The following is a 16,992-nucleotide window of genomic DNA, read 5'->3' on the forward strand; positions in this document are numbered from 1 at the left end:
ATGCCTGTACAATATCGCGCATTCATCTAACTCTGGGGTGCAGTTACAATCTTGGCAATGTAGCGAAAGATTAGAAGGCGATCCACCGGTTAACGACCTTTTATGTTTCATTAGCCTCTGATTGATACACCGTCCGGTTTGCCCTACGTAGAATTGGCCACAGCTAAGGGGAAAATTATAAACCACACCCATACGACTTTCAGTAAAACTGTTGTTCTTATTGTGCTGCACTGGACAAATATCTGTTCTTTCGTTGCCTTTTACCTGCTCCTTTTTCCTCTGTACGGCAGCGCATATCTTACCTAGCTTATTGGGAGCAGTGAAACCAACATTAACATCATATCTACTTGCAAATTTTTTAAGCCTGTGCGACACTGAATGAACGTACGGAATAGCCAATACTCTTTTTTTTTTTTGGTATTACTGCTTTCTGTAATCACGTCCGTCCCCTCGAAACCGGCTTCTTTAGGCACTCAGCTATAGTGGCCACTGCTAAACTGGGATAACCTGCTTGTAACAGGCGCCGGACCTGCGAATGAAAACTGGCGCTCATTTTGTGCATGCAGGGTCTGGTGAAAGAAGACTTAAAGCACGACATGGCAATTCCGTTTTTTACTACTTTGGAATGCTTGGATTGAAAGTTTAGCAACGGCTTCGAAGATCTTGGGGAGTACTATCAACAAACGTGATCTTGTTCGAAGACCAAGGAAATGTCAAGAAACTGAATTACCCGTCTCTGAGGAAAGCTTTTGGTAAACTTTAATCCTTCTCCATAAAGTTTAAATTGGTCACTTACTGAGGTAGCAGCGGAATCGAATTCTTCCCTATTGCAGAAAATCAGGTAATCATCAACGTAACGAAATATCTTGATAACGCTATCACCTAAGGCTTTCTCTAAGCAGCTGTAAACCTTACTCGGGTAAATATAGCTAAAAATAGGGGCAACCTTTCAGCCAATAGAAATGCCAGATTTCTGCAGAAAGCGCCATCCCTCCACGCAATCAGCGTCGACTTCAAGTACATTGAAAGAATTTCTAGAAAAGCTCTCGTGGAAACACCGCATCTGTCAATAAAAGCCGACTCTTGCACTTGTTCTTCAATGCACTCATTTACGGAATTTACCAACCCGTCATGAACTAGTGCCTGAGAATTACGCAAGCAATAGGGGTCTGAAAAAACTAGCGAAGCTAAGCAGTTCTGTAGGTAACTAGCCACACAGACTTGACACGTCCCTTTCTCTGACACTATAGCACGAAACGGAATTTCTTGCTTATGGGTCTTTGCCGAGAAATACAGTTCTAAGGTGAGGGATTTTGCTTTCTTGACATTAGAGACAACCCTATCAAGATTATGTCTTGACAGGAGGTCAACCGCACGTTGCTTAACTTCCGACGGCTTGAGTTTTACTGGCTGTAAATTATTTTCTATGGCTGAAATCGCTTTTTCTGAAAACATGTCATCTGGCATAATTACGAGATAACCTTCCTTGTCAGATATTACTGGTCTAAGTTTATGCTCCACATGGTAATTAACTAACGGTCGGACAGGGTCAGACGTCTTAAAATGATAATTTGATTGTTTAATGCTAGCAATGCAATCTGAAATACAGCGCGAGCGTTCTTCTTCCGGGACGAATCTGGTTATGCAGCGCGGTATGTTTAAAACGTCAACGGGTTTTATGTCACGCTTATAACAGTGCTTCGGACCTAAAGCAAGGGTTTTTCTATGGTATCACTTACGATGGCGTCTCTAAGAACCAGTACGTTATTAGACTGAATTATTAGAAAGGGGTTTCCTCTTACTTTGTTGAAGCTCCGGAAGTTTCATCCTCAATAGGAAGTCCGCGTGTTGCACGGCTAACCTATTCCAATCGGCGTAGGGGCGGTTCCAATGGCGACCGTCTCCTAGGGCCACGCAACGGACCTTTAGACACTCCTGATAGGACATAACTTGGCGCCACGATACAGCGGAAAGAATAGCTCCAATCCTCCTGGCATATCTAGTTGATGGTTGAAGGAAGCCGCACATCATCTGAACTTCCAATGGGACGACACGTTTACGACTAAACCACGGCATGGTTCTAGCGCGGAACACACATATCGCAATTAAAGAAGCTAACGAAGCTGGATTGTGCATATAAGTAGGACAACATGGAAAAGGGCTCAAAGTTATATGAAATAAATGAATGCGCGATATTGTACAGGCATAAGAATGAAGATACGTGTCTTATGGTAGAGACATGGCGTATCTATAATGGTGGAAGTGCGTGCGTGAGTCAGCCTTCGATTACTTTACATAAGGAAGAGATTAAGTGCCTTAACAGTTATCTCTCACGTAGACCGGCACATGTACCCGACTGACACGTGGCATTCCTGAGCTTTGTGTCTTCTTTCTTTTTTCGCCTCAGTGCTCCCTTCAGTTGATAGTCGGCGTTCGTGTTGTCCACCTCCCTACTCTTGTGTCCTGTCTGCACGCCTCACCTCTTTTTTGCATAATGACGAAACGCCGGCGGGACAACGCGATGCTGCCCTGATTTCAGTGCAATACAAAGAACCACCGACCTGGACGTGCTTCTCGACGACCGCACCGTCACCGCTCTAGTACACACAGTAGTTGACTGCTCCGTCATCAGCGGACCCTCCGCGGCCTTCGCTGCCAAGTTTAAGAAGTTCACGGCTACATGGGACAGCCCTCATATCCTGACAGCTGTAGGACTTCTAAAACGCCGACTGCAATCTGCACGGCAAGAGTTACAGTGCGTGCTTAGACTTACACTGTGACTATCATTATCCTTCAAGAGTGCTCACGTGACGTAAGTGACGTAATTCTCTGCATGTACTTTCTGAATCATCACGGCGCAGTTATTGACCTGAAGTCGATAACGCTGTCCACAGACCAAGCGATACCGCTGGAGAAGACTTGTAGCTGCGTGCCTTGAGTACTTGAAACCAAGTCAGTATTCCGTGTCGTGCCAACATCGTGGTTTCTGTTGAAGGAGAAGCAGCCGAAGACATGGAAGCCATTCTCGAGAACAACAAAGACCATGCTACTGGACCGTGAAAGTCGGCGCCGCGAACGGTCTCGTTCATTTACACGGCGGAAAAGCGCAGGCAATGCTGAAGAACTTTAGCCAGGAGTATAAACACCCAAACAAGGGCACAAAGATCGCGTACGTTAGGGAAGTTGCAGCTGTCAGCGATGCATTTGTCCTCTCAGATTCTACCGAAACTACAATGGCAGTGCCTGTTCCTGAACCAACTTTTGATGTTAATCTGAGTCGTCCCAGGGACAAGCATGAACAGCTCAAGGGTCTCTTGCAGCAATACAAGGACTACTTTTCGTCAGCATGAAAGCACCAGTTGCCAAACATCGCATAATCATCAAAGAATGCCCTCGGCCACTCCGTCAGAGCACGTACCGAGTTTCGATGCAGAAACGAGACACTATTAAGCATCGAGTCGATAAAATGCCGCGCGACGGAATTCTGCAGCCATAGAAGTGTCTGTGGGTGTCTCCCGTGGTCTCAGTGAAGAAGGATGGAACTCTGCGCTTTGGCGGCGATTCTCGCCCCTAGAACAATATCACGAATGACGTACGTACGCCCCCTCCAATGGATAGATGACTTATGAGACCGGCTCTGCAAGTACTTTTCGTAGGTGAATCTCTGGATCTCAAAACTGGTTACTGGCAAGTCAAAGTCCAGTATAGGGATCGAGAGAAGACCGCGTTTATCACACCGGATGGCCTCTTCGAGTTCAAGGTCATATCAATCGCACTTTGCGCTGCGCCTGCAACGTCCCAGCGTGCGATGAAGTGCAGGACTAAAGTGGCAGACTTGTGTCGTCTACTTGAACGATGTAGTCTGCCATAAATTTGATGATCACTAACCAGTCACTATCAGAAGTGTAAGCCTGTTCTCCGAGAGAAAAGGAGTACGTTGCGATAATTTGGGCTACGGCGAAATTTCGGCTTTACGTGTACGGCAGGCACTTCAAAATGGTAAGTTCGATTGTTTCGACGCTGCCGCAACTATGACAGGCAGCACTATGAGCCATTCCTATGCGGCAACCAAATGCATTTGTGAAAAAAATTCCAAGCCACAGTCGGCGGATAACAGTTGACTCGATTCGGGATAGTGCAGATGCTATTGTTCTCGCTACGGGCTCCCAGAGACAGTCACTCGTGAAGGCGCACGCCTTGATGACCGGGCGCTCTCTGAATAGACGATCTTGGAGTACGGGCTGAAGCGAATTTCGCACCAGAATGCGAAGAAGGCGCCACTGAGCTTCCTCAGGTCAAACAACCTACTTCAACTACTGTGAGACTGCTTCGTTCCTTTGTGTGGGTGTGTGTTTCCTTTTTTCCCATCTCCCACTCTTTTCATGTATTTGCCCTTTCCTTTCTTGTTTTTTTCCTGTTTTGATCATTCTCTCTTTCAGTCCAGGGTAGCAAACTGGATATCTATCTCTCGGCTGTCCTCCGCGCTTTTCTCGATTCTTTTACCTCTCTCTTCCTCTCTCTCAAAGTGGTAAGCGAACACCACACCTTTTGTTGGCGGGCAGACTTAAAGGATCCTTCGACATCGACATCACCGCGGTCTATAAGTCCGGAAGGAAGAATTCTGATGCCGACTGCCTGTCGCGCGCTCCAATTTACTTGCCACCGCCAGGCGAACTGGATGATGACGCCTTCCAAGGAACAGTAACCGCAGACGACTTCGCCTCACAGTAGCAAGCAAAGCTGGAGTTAGGGAACCTTGTAGAGTACTTAGAAAGCAAGACCGACGTTGTCCCTAGGATATTTCGGCGCGTACTATCGTCGTTTTCTCGGCAGAACGACGTCCTCATGAAGAACTTTTCGCCAGTGAGTGCTAGATGCCTCCTCGCCGTGCCTTCAGCTCTGCGGCCCGAGATTCTACATGCCCTTCATGACCATCCTAATGCTGGGTACGTTGGATTCTGCCGTACCCTTTCGAGGATACGGAAGTATTACTGACCGCACCGGGCCGGAGACGGCGCCCGTTACGTCAAGACATGCCGAGATTGTCAGCGACGCAAGACACCACCAACAAGGCTGGCGGGATTGCTACAACCAATCAAGCCTCCACGCCGACCATTCCAAGAGCTCCGAATGGACTCACTTCAATCTTTTCCGACATCAACATGCGGAAATAAGTGGATCGTACTTGCGACAGGCTACCTTACCCGCTTCGCTGAAGCGAAAGCCCTGCCGAAAGGTAGTGCAGCCGAAGTGGCGAAATTCTTCGTCGAGCACATACTACTGCGACATGGCGCCCCTGAAGTCCTCGTCACCGACAGAGCAACGGCCTTTACAACAGAGCTCACCCAAGACTTTCCGAAGTGCAGCGAGACAAGGCACAGGAGAACATCTGCCTAACACCTGCAGACGAATGGGCTTACGGAGCCGCTAAACAAGACCCTCGCGGACATGTTATCCATCTACGTCGACGTACAGGAGAGGGCCGTGAGATGCCGTCCTTCCGTACGTAAACTTCGCTTATAACACAGCCGTACAACCAGCAACCCAAATCACGCCATTTAAGCTGGTTTAAGGAAGGAACCCGACGACGACTCTCGAAGCCATGCTGCCGCACGTCCGTCACCGACCGAGATAATATTGATGTCGCCGCCTGTCTGCAGCGCACTGAAGAATCACGACAACTTGCCCGCCTGCGCTCCAAGAGCCAGCAAAGAAGGGAAAGCCAACACTACGATCTACGACGACGCCAAGTGGAGCACCAGCCCGGCGAGCGCGTTTGGGTTGGGACTCCGATACGCCGACTAGGACTTCGTGAGAAGCTTTGGCGACGTGATTTCGGACCCTACAATATCATTTGAGGTATTGGTGCACTGGATTATAACGTCTTGCCATACAGCATTTGGCAATCATAGCGACGCCACTCACTACCTGAAATAGTACGTTGTGCGCCTTAAGCCGTTCTACCAGCGCTAACGAACTTTGGGACTTTGTTTGTTTATTGCTTTGTAATTTTCGCTTGAATAAATGTGCTTTGGTTTTTCGCTCTCGTGTTATGTTAGTAGCATCGCCACGATGATTTCAAGAGAGGGAAATCGACACGTCTAAGTATGTTTTTTTTTTTCGTTGATTGGATTTCACCCGCTAACTGCATTACCATTTCACCCGCGACTGCATTTCACCTGTGATTGCTAATGACATCGCTCAGCACAACACGCGCTGACATTATTTGGAACTTGAATGTTATCGCTCATTCCATCTGTTGTGTATGTTCATGTCGAACCTTGTGTAATCAGATTGTATGCACGACAAGAATGGTGCGGTACTATCTGGAAGGCACACGGACACCTTCAACGATGCATAAAAGCCGACACGCTTTACCCGCAGATCAGATTTTAGACGATCGCCGACTTTGCTCGCCGCTATCGTTCTGACATTGGTTCTGACTGAGCGTTGTTTTGCTGGGCACAAGTTCGGCAAATAAATGTTACGTGATTCACAATTGTCGCTATTGTATTCTTCACCGTCCCTTCAACGTGACAATATTGACAAGTGTACTTGTTCATCTTTCTCTTGTAACCACTTTTCACCGTCTAACAAACGTTAACAATCAGCGCAGGGCGTGCCTGCATTTATCGAAAGTTTCTCGAATGTTACCGATGGTCATATCCGCTGTCTGTTGTCCCCGAACCTTGTGTAATATGATTGCATGCGCGTGGCGAACTCTATAGCACTTTCTGGAAGGCACGCGAGCACCAGCGATTACTCTGGAAGCTTCGATGACTCATGTATAAAAGCTTACACGCTTGACCCGCTGATCAGATTTTCGGCGATGGCCGACTGTGTTCGCCGCTGTCGTTGTCCTTTGAGTGTAGCCTGCTTTTGAGGGCACAACTTCGCCCAATAAAACGCTAGTTTCGTCATTCACAGTTTTGCAGCTTTCTTCACCGTCACTACTACGTGACAATATTGACCTATGCTTATAATAAAATGCTTTGTGTTACACAGAGAATAATGAACGATAGTGAGTTGGTAGCATTCTTCTAGCACACCATAATATTTTAAGGCTTGGCACAAGCTGGCTTAACACTTACTAGAAACCAGCCTGACCTTTCAAACATTAGTGTCTCATAACACGGCTAGTATTTTCACGGAACAGTTTATATAAACATAGCTGTTGTTTGCCTTTGTCTGCTATTTGAACGCCACGTGTTAATTCATGATCGATAGCCTTGGTTACACCGCTTATCAAATCCATACCAAACAGTGACACTCTATTCTCGACTCTATTCGCGCATATTTCAGGCTCCGTTAGGACATGTCGCTTCGTTGAACCGAATCAGCGTTATTTTACCAACAAGAGTACCATATTAGATGTGTTTAGTAGGAGCTACGTTTATAATTTGAATTTATGTTTTTCTCGTAATGAAGAAGGTTTGAAATTAAGTGTAACGCTTCCATAAAAGGAACGTGTTTTGATGAGGTTATGTTCTCTCCAAAGGAAAAAAGAAGTTCAATGAACGACAAAGCGACGACGCCTTCATAATGTTTTACAATTCTTCCATTCGATTAAGTTTCCTCCGTCATACTCAGTCTTGGCACAAACCCTTCTGTAAAACATATAACTTTTTTAAAATGTATACTATGTCTAACAGAAGCACAGCCACCGACTACACAAACAGATATTGTGCATGGAAAAACTAGGAATGTTACTCACGGAAACTATTCCAACTTTCGCCATCGCGGCAGCCATCAGGATCCAGTTGAAGGTGTTTGGAGACCATATTAGCAACGTGTCTTCCTTGCAGAAGCCTAGAGAAAGCAGGCCCTGGGCTACTCGGTCAACCTAATGTTACGTGAAAAAAAAAAGACAGACATAAACATTTAGTAAGAGTTTTTCTCGAAAATGTGATTGCTGCGTTTAATTAATTTTTTAAGGTTATGCGAGAATTAGAACATAAAAACAGCAAAATCCTAAGTTGAGGCAAACCGGGCTTCTTTTTAAACACGTGACAGATTATAGATACAGACTACTGGGGGCGAGGACCACTACAGGTAGTGCCGGCGTTGCCATTGTTCTTGCGTCGACAGTTGAGCCACGTGACATTGCTTCGCGTCGGCGAGAGATCGCGCGGCGTGAGAAGGGTCATCTTAGTCAGCGATTTGGGGCGTTTAATTTATTTTCACTGTCCGAAAGTTTTGCGCATTATCATTGATTAGCTCTGAGTGTAGTATAAGTAACCAGAAATGTTGCTCAGCGGATGCCATCGAAGGCGCTCAACACTTAATGTTAGTTAAGGCCACTGGGATTTGTTCGTCTTTCGTTCGGATAGTACAGTTACCTCAGAAAGCAAATGCAGCACGCGAGCGTTGACTGAACTGCATCTCTGTGCAATAGCCGGCACATAGGAAATATGCGGTGGCTGTGCGATACGCTTCTGATCGATGTCTCACCGATGGCGCAGGCGAAGCAACGCTTCTTCCCACAGTTGACGCTGAGGGATGTTTTACGCCTACTCCAACCAGTTACAGGTGGCAAGGAGCTCTTGCGAAGCGCTTGCTTTCTGCACACCTGAGCTTTAGCTCTTGTGAAATGTCTTCACAAATTCCTTTCTTTCTCGCTTTGCATATTTGAAAATTAAGTGTAACGCTTCCACAAAAGTAAAGTGTTTTGATAAGGTTACTTCCCTGCAAAACGAAAGAAAAGGTTTAATGAACGAGAAAGCGCAGACGCTTCCATAATGTTTACTAATTTTTCAATTCCATGATAATTTCCTCCCTCACACTAAGCCTTACCCCGTATCCTTCTGTTAACAATGCTATTTTTAAAAATCTATACCCTGAATAATAAAGCCACGTGTTAACTGACCACACGTAATGAGAGAAGCGGGAGTCCATCGCACTTGGGATTCACCGAAGAGAAGCGTGCCACTACGGTGTTCCCGGCGACAATCGGCGATCGCCGATTGTCGCGATCGTCGCATGCCTCAAGAAACAGATCTCGATGAGCAGTAGCCGCATCTCGATGGGGGCGAAGTGCAAGAACGCCCGTGTGCCTTTATACAAGATGCATTAGGTGCACGTTAATAAACCCCACGTGGTAGAAATTAATCCGGAGTCCCCCTCTAAGGCGTGCCTCATAATCAGATCGCGGTTTCGGCACGTAAAGCCCCACAATTTAATGAATAATTATGTAAGAAATCTCACGCACTGACGCGCACCGCACGTGCAGGAATCTAACGGATCTGTGAAGTTTGGCTTGACACCGATAAGCTATTGCTCCAAGTGCAATAATCTTCTCTTGCTTACAACAATATCTTGATTTGGGCGACTTAGTTTTGCCGAGTTAGGATGCAGGCACAGCGCAGTAAATTTGTTGCAAGGCAAAAAAAAAAACATAGTCAGGAAAGAACGCTGACTTTCGACTGAGCAGAAGATATTCCGGCCGCTTTTATACAGGGGAAGAACCGGGCGCATACGCAAAAACACGCATGCGATTATACATGATAACAGCGTTGACCGTGGGGAAAACGCTCCTTCTGCTGAGCCGTCGTTGAGGCAGCGATGCAATGAGTATCGCATGGCCACCGCAGATTTCTTTTGCGCAGGCTCTGTAGCACGCGAAGCCGCTGGTAGCGTGCGGAGATGCAGTTACGCGTTTGAGCGAGTAACTAAGAAATCATCACACCAACGCCAGCGCGGGCGAGGGGCAAGAAGGAAACCGGCTTCGAGCACGCGCGGTAGATGCAACGAAGGTAATGCTGGTCCGCGCTCGCGGTGCAGCGTAACCGGTGGTCCGGTTAACGAGCCTGCTAACGAGCTAACGAGCCTGCCCCTCAACTTGTGCTCACCCCATAGATTTTCCTACAATTGTTACTAGAGGGAACTCCGGCGCTGGGGGGCAATCGTTCAGCCTCAATGGAAATGAATGGTACTGCGTGGATTTTTCTTGATTAATGCTTGTAGATTCAGACGATCTTGTGTCTTTGTTTATTGCGCCTTATCTACCTTCATTGTTCCAAATTTCAGAGCTGTCCATACTTTTGCAATCGCAGAATACTATGCGAACACGCGCAATCGCTACTAATTGCTGCTGTTCAGCCTGTTGAGATGGGTCAATCGAAACGCGCCAACTTCTCAGCGCACTGCTATTCCCGCGAGCCATTCATAAGGGCATGTTATGCCGCTCGTCAATGCATGCGTGCGTGGCGTAATGGGTTCAATATCGGGATTCTCTGGTAGATATCCTATGTTCTCAAATCATGCCGTCGCATAATTGCAACTTAGTTTATTTAATTGCTTAATACATATTACTTTGTACAAGATGACAACTTTATTACGCATCATTCCCATGCTTGCTGAACCGCCCCGCGTGAAGCTCCCGCAGACCCTATACCGCCAGAGTTCCCTCGTGAAAATATTCTATGAAACTGTCTGGCTCACCCAGTCAGTTGCTCAGGTTGCATGAACGCCCACTGCATGAAAGCCACGGAACTAATTGTTTCGTGCCACGTCCGAAACCCCAGTACTTCGCATGTCACGCGGCTGATGAAATTGACACGCTAGCGCGAACCCCGGCCCCCAATATCGTGCCCACTCAACATGTAATCTCAGGGGCCTGACTGGAGTTGACACAAATGGCCCGTCGGGCACGCCGGTTCGCGGGGCGTGGCCTAATCGTGACATTACCTTACAATGGGGGAGGGTGAAGCTTCCCCTCCTCGGTTCGTCCATCACTTGCGGGCTCCGTTTACCGCTTTTATTTTCTGGGGCGCCTGTACGTTCATTTAGAAGGAAGCAACAAGATCTGGCCTGCGCGAAAGTAGGCGAGTTGGAGCTGTTCTACGCTATCCAGGGGAAACTAGCGATTTCTCGGAATTTTGTCACAACTAAGTTGACATCCTGCCGAATAGCAAAAACATTGAATGCGCGGGCTAGTTAGGCTCAAAATATTAAAGCGAAGCTTTCTTTTCCTCTTCCTTCGACTTTCCCATTGTTGTTGCTGCTGCTGCCAGGCACACAGCGTTGCAGGAGGGAGGGCATGGTTTCAGAGTGCGTGGGCGAGTTAGAGAGGAACGGCGACGCTGGAAACCCGTTTTCACCCCACCGCGTAGAATGAGCACAATGCCCTCTGGAGCTCCCTGACCGTCGCCACATTAGCTGCTCTACAGCGGTAATTATCCGTGACTCCCCTCAGAAGCATTGCAGGAACTGCAGCGCTTGCTTCCCTTTGTACTAACCTGCGAGTCCAGAGGGGACGTAGGTAGAGCTGTAGGGAGGAGAAGAGGCCGTTCCAATTCAATGGGGGGGGGGGGGGGGGATGTAGGTGACGTAAGAAGGCAAGGAACCGTACCCACTACTGTACGACTGCGATTGCGGTGAAACAGGATAAGCCTAAATTCAAGGTACGGCATAGTACGTTGCTGCTATTTCTCAAAAAATAAACGCCATGCAAATATGTCAAGCGGCCAACTTACGCTAGCCGCGCAGAAGCAGAGCCGCTTTAATTAGACAGTTTAATTTCACGTACGCAAACGCTTTGCGTACGTAGAGCTCTTACGTGTTAGCAGTGCGTCTGCGCAGAATGCAAAATGTTTGCGTGAGTCTCAAAAGTTTGCGTGCGTTCCTCATCATCATCATCCCCTGAGCAACACGCCGGCAAGGTAGCTCCGCGCCTTCGTTTTTCTAAAAACGACTTGGATTTGTTGCGAGACGTAAGCGAGTGCAACCCCTTCGAGGACAACATGCGATATAGCACTTCTAGGCATTGCGAAGCTCCGATCGGCACAAGAGCACACTTCGAAGAACGCGCCAATCCAACTTGACTGGCTTGATTTTTATTTGTCTTGCATGTCAATGGCAACAGCAGTGTTTATACCTAGCGATAGATGGCGATGCATGGTCGCTTTTGGCGTGTGTCGCGTACGTATAGCTAAAAGCGTTTCAGGTGCAGTGCGCGTATGGTACGTCGAGCTTTCACGTTTGCGTACGCGAAGTATCTGCGTACGTGTAAGTAAAGCTGTCTGTTAAAGCGCACCGCAGGGTCCAGGCGACACCACGGAAGCGGTCGACCGTCAAATGAACACTTCTGTGCCTGCCGCGGTAGTTTTGTGGTTATGGCATTGCTAGAGGCCGTGGATTTGATCCCAATCGCGGCAGTCGCATTTCAACGGGGGCGAAATAGAAAACGCACGTGCACTTAGATTTTGGGACACGTTAAAGAAGACCACGGTGTCAAAATTAATCCGTAGTCCGCCACTATGATGTGCCTCATAACCCGATTGTGGTTTTGGCACGTACAGCCCCATAATCCAATTCAAGTTTAATACTTCTGCCACAATGCGATGTGCCATGTGAGGCAATGACTATGTTCAACCCACTCGGAGGTTATGAGATATGGCACAAAACAACGCCTTAAGCAAACACCTCTCCATATGTGCGCTGTGTACTACGTAGACAAACAGCAGTGGTGCACGCAAGGTAACGATTAATATCAACTCACCACTCTCGTGTTAGACTAACCGTTGAAGAATTCAAGCTTTAGCCGTCAACATCACCGCTAATTATCGTCAATCAAAGCATCCAGCACGGAAAGCTTCGCCTACATCGATTCCCACAGTGCGTGGGATCTGAATAATTTTCCTACATGCTTTTTTTTCCAGCAGCGGAAATAAAGAAAATTTTATCATTTCGTATGCTAAAACAACAGATGAAGTAAGTAATTTCTAGACTAAAACGAAAATACGACTGTTTCCGCACCTCACCTCGCAGTTTCGCACTTTGTTTATTTTGTTTTGCTATGTTGTGGGTTTCTACGATGAAAGCAGAAAGCTACAGCTAGTTTTGCCGTTTGTGTTATTGTACTCTGAGGCGCATACGAGCGCGAAATGATTTGGGGGGATGTTGGGCTGCTCATGCACGAAATAAAACTCAGTGATGCTAAAGGTCTTGGAATGTTTCGGCAATAGAACATAACAAAGGCACTACGAACATTTATATAGCAGCGATATTTTTGGTATAAGTAACATAGTTACTTGCACAATAAGGTAGGCAGATATGGAGAGCAAGTTTGTGGTACGTAGGCAGCCAAATACAACCATCTGCCTTAACCAAAGGGAGCATTAGACACATGAGTGCACGCCGTCCACGAAAAAGAAAAGGCTACCAATAAATTAGGAACACATACGGCAAGATTGCGTTCATGCAACAACTTAGCACAGGGTCACACAGTCTCTTATTAACAAAGGACAGAATGTTAACGCAACGTTTTCACAGAGCGACGCCCATGAATGGCTGTATTTTATAGCAGATCTGGCTTCACGTTCTCTACTGCTTCACACTTACGCCTAGAACTTTTTATATTGGATAGCTATAGTATACGCAAGCTTTAAAACTGGTCACCGTGACCTAACGACCATTCAGCTTCTGCAGAATGTACAGTGCTTCTTATATTTGCGATAAAGGGTAGGGCGAAATCTAAGTGAAAACAAATGGCACGAGAAAACGCCTTATATATGCATGCTTAAAGTAGATGAAACTATAAAATAACAGAAAAAATACAGGTGTTCTAGCGTGAACACCCTACTACTGACCAAAAATCCACGGCAGTAAAACGAAGAACGCCCTATGTCGCGGAAGCAAGTGCTCCCGTGCGTGATGCAACTTTAACATTATTCATGTGCTGGCAGCCGGCAGCGTCACGGTATATCTTCGCGCCTAATAGTACTTGGCTGGAGATGTTGGCTAGACTTATAGCCAAGCACTGGAGAACAGGGGTGCTGAGGGATAATTGTCGGATAAGTACAAATCCCATAACGACGGCAACAACATACACAGACACATAATGCCATTAAAAACGTTTCGCTATAACCTAATGATTTTATGAGCACCGGCCACATTTTCGTTGCGCGCAGCCCGCCCTGCAGCGGAACTTTCCACGCGCCGTGAGTATCTTGCAGCTGCCAGCTCGAGTCGCGCTGCAAGTGTAGTCATGCTTTCAGAGACTGTTTTTTTCCGACAACTGGCGCATAGTAGCAGTGATATAGAACATGTTGAAATTCTTAAAGAACCTACGGAAATATATCCACTGAATTTAGAACTTAAGGTAACTCGTGTAGGACACGTTCTTCATGATGAGGTGAAGGCATGGTTGATTTTCTGTATGGAGTCGTCGTGGAATATAAAAATCGCAAGGACAATTCATAGTATGGATGGGTTGTCACAACTACTCATACATTATCATCAGCAGCATCAGCAGCCTATTTTATGTCCACTGTAGGACGAAGCCCTCTCCTTGCGATCTCCAGTTACCCCTGTCCTGTGCCAACCGATTCCAACTAGCACCTGCGAATTTCTTAATTCGATCACTCTCCCTAGTCTTCTGCCGCCCTCAACTGCGCTTCCCTTCTCTTCGCACCCATTCTGTAACCCGAATGGTGCACCGGTTATCTATAGCCTACGCAGTACGTGACCTGCCCAGCTCCATTCCTTTCTCCTGATGTCAATTAGAATATCGGTTGTCCTTGTTTGCTCTCTGATCCCCACCGCTCTCTTCCTGCCTGTTAACGTTACGCCTAACATTCTTCGTTCCATCGCTCTTTGCGTGCTCCTTAACTTGTTTAGAGCTTCTTTGTCAGTCTCCAAGTTTCTACCCCATACGTCAGCACCGGTAGAATGCATTGATTACATACCTTTCTTTTTAATGATAATCGTAAATTTCGAGTCAGGATCTGACAATGACTGCCGCATGCGCTCCAACCCATTTTTATTCTTCTGTAAATTTCCTTCTCATGATCAGTGTCCCCTGTGAGCAATTTACCTTGGTAAACGCACTCCTTAACCAACTCTAGGGGCTGATTGGCGAACCTGAACTCTTGTTCTCTTGCCCGCTTACTCATCTTTTTTCTCTGCATAATAATCTTCAACCCCGCGCATACTCTCTCTGTTCAGGTCCTCAATCATTTGTTGTAGCTCGTCCCCAGTGTTGCTGAACAGGACAATGTCATCTGCCAATCTAAGGTTTCTGAGATATCCGCCGTTGATCCTTACTCTCAAGCCTTCCCAGTTTAATAGTTTGAATATTTCTACCAAGCAAACGGTGAATAGCATTGGAGATATTGTGTCTCCTTGTCTGATCCTCTTTCTTTATAGGTAACTGCCTACTTGTGGAGAATTAAGCTAGCTGTGGATTCTCTGTAGGTACTTTCCAAGATATACCTAAGCGTCCTGTACTCCTTGCTTACGTAATGTCTCTATGACTGCTGGTATCTCGACCGAATCGAATGTCTTTTCGTAATTTATGAAAGCTATATAGAGAGACTGAATATGCTATGCGGATTTCTCGATTACCTGATTGATGACATGAATGTGATCCATTGCAGAATATCCCTTCCGGAAACCTGCCTGTTCCCTTGGCCGATTATAAAGCCCAAAGTTGCTCATATACTATTGCAGATTATCTTGGTGAATATTTTATATAGTCTTGGAAGTAAGCTAATGGGCCTACAATTTTTCAGTTCTTTAACGTCTCCCTTCTTGTAGATTAGTATAATGTTTGCATTCTTCCAGTTCTCTGGGACCCTTGAAGTCGATAGCCAGTTCGTATAAAAGGCTGCTAGTTTTTCAAGCATTATGTCTCCACCATGTGTAATTAAATCGACTGGTAGTCCATCTTCTATTGCCGCTTTCCCCCGTTTCATGTCTTGCAAAGCCCGTATAACTTCATCGCTAGTTATAGAAGGAGCCTCTAACCCGTTCCTTGCTATTTTGAATTGAGGTATCGCGGCTGCTTTGGGCACTGTGCAGGTCAGGATGGAATTCTTCCGCTGCTTTTACTATATCTTCGAGATTGCTGATGATATTACCCTGTCTATCTTTCAGCGCATACATGTTGGTTTTTCCGATACCTAGTTTCCTTCTCACTGTTTTCAGGCTGTGTCCATCTTTACTGCTTCCTCAGTCTTTCTCGCGTTATAATTTCAAATATTCCTTATTTTCTCCTTGTTCATTAGTTTTGACAGTTCAGCGAGTTCTGTCTGATCTCTTGAGTTGGACACTTTCATTCTTTGTCGTTTCTTTATTGGGTGCTTTGTTATTTGGGAGAGCTTACCTACTGGTTGCCTTGGGGCCTTACCTCCCACTTCAATTGCTTCTTATGAAGGCAGGGTAGTTAAGCTTTCATTCATTGCCTCTATGCATCTTTATCTCTGTTCTAAGGATTCAAATTTGCTTGAAAGTGCCAACCTGAATTGGTTTAATGCGTCTAGGTTAGCCGGTTTCTTCTTGGGCAATTTTACCCTTTCTCTCTTGGAATTGAGGTGAATCCTTGCCCGCACTAAGCTATGATCACTGCATTTTACCCAACCTAACACTTCTGCATCCTGCACTACGCTGGGATCAGAAGTATGAAATTGCTTTCATTTCTTGTTTCACCATTAAGGTTTTTCCAGGTTCACTTTTTGTTCCAACGCTTCATGAGCAAGGTTTTCATTTTGCAGCTTATTCCCTTCCGCTAATTCTACGAACTTCTCTCCTCCAGTGTTCCTATATATAGAATTCACGCAGTAGTCGGCAGTTGCTTGTTTAGCAGCCTGCTTTTCCACCACTTTCGCATTGACGTCGCCCATGAATACAGTATACTGAGTTTGCACTTTTCGCATCGGTAATTCTACATCTTCATAAAACTGTTCTATTTCTTCATCATCGTGACTGGAGGCTGGAGCGTAGGTTTGCACTAACTTTATTCTATACCTCCTATTTAGCTTTATTATGGCTACTGCTACCCTCTCATTTTTGCTGTAGAATTCGTCAATGTTGCCCGCTATGTCCTTATGGATTAGGAATTCTACTCCGAACTGCTTCTTATCTGGTAGTCATCTATAGCAGAGGACGTGGCCACTTTTCAGCACTGTATATATGAGCTTCACCAGTTTTTCTAACCTCACTAAGGCCAATGATATCCCAAACAATGCCTGATAGTTCCTGAAAGAGTCCTGC

General features: G+C 46.2%; 1 protein-coding gene across 1 annotated transcript in view; it reads right to left on the reverse strand.

The window, feature by feature from the left end:
- LOC126535301 (medium-chain acyl-CoA ligase ACSF2, mitochondrial-like) overlaps positions 1 to 16,992 on the reverse strand; it is a 181,613-nt gene that overhangs the window by 118,469 nt on the left and 46,152 nt on the right. The window contains exon 4 of the mRNA XM_050182193.3: positions 7,715 to 7,843. Within this exon, the coding sequence (XP_050038150.1) occupies positions 7,715 to 7,843 (129 nt within the window). The remainder of the gene's footprint in view (positions 1 to 7,714; positions 7,844 to 16,992) is intronic.

The sequence above is a fragment of the Dermacentor andersoni genome, chromosome 7, assembly GCF_023375885.2.
Source record: "Dermacentor andersoni chromosome 7, qqDerAnde1_hic_scaffold, whole genome shotgun sequence".
NCBI classification, from domain to species: domain Eukaryota; kingdom Metazoa; phylum Arthropoda; class Arachnida; order Ixodida; family Ixodidae; genus Dermacentor; species Dermacentor andersoni.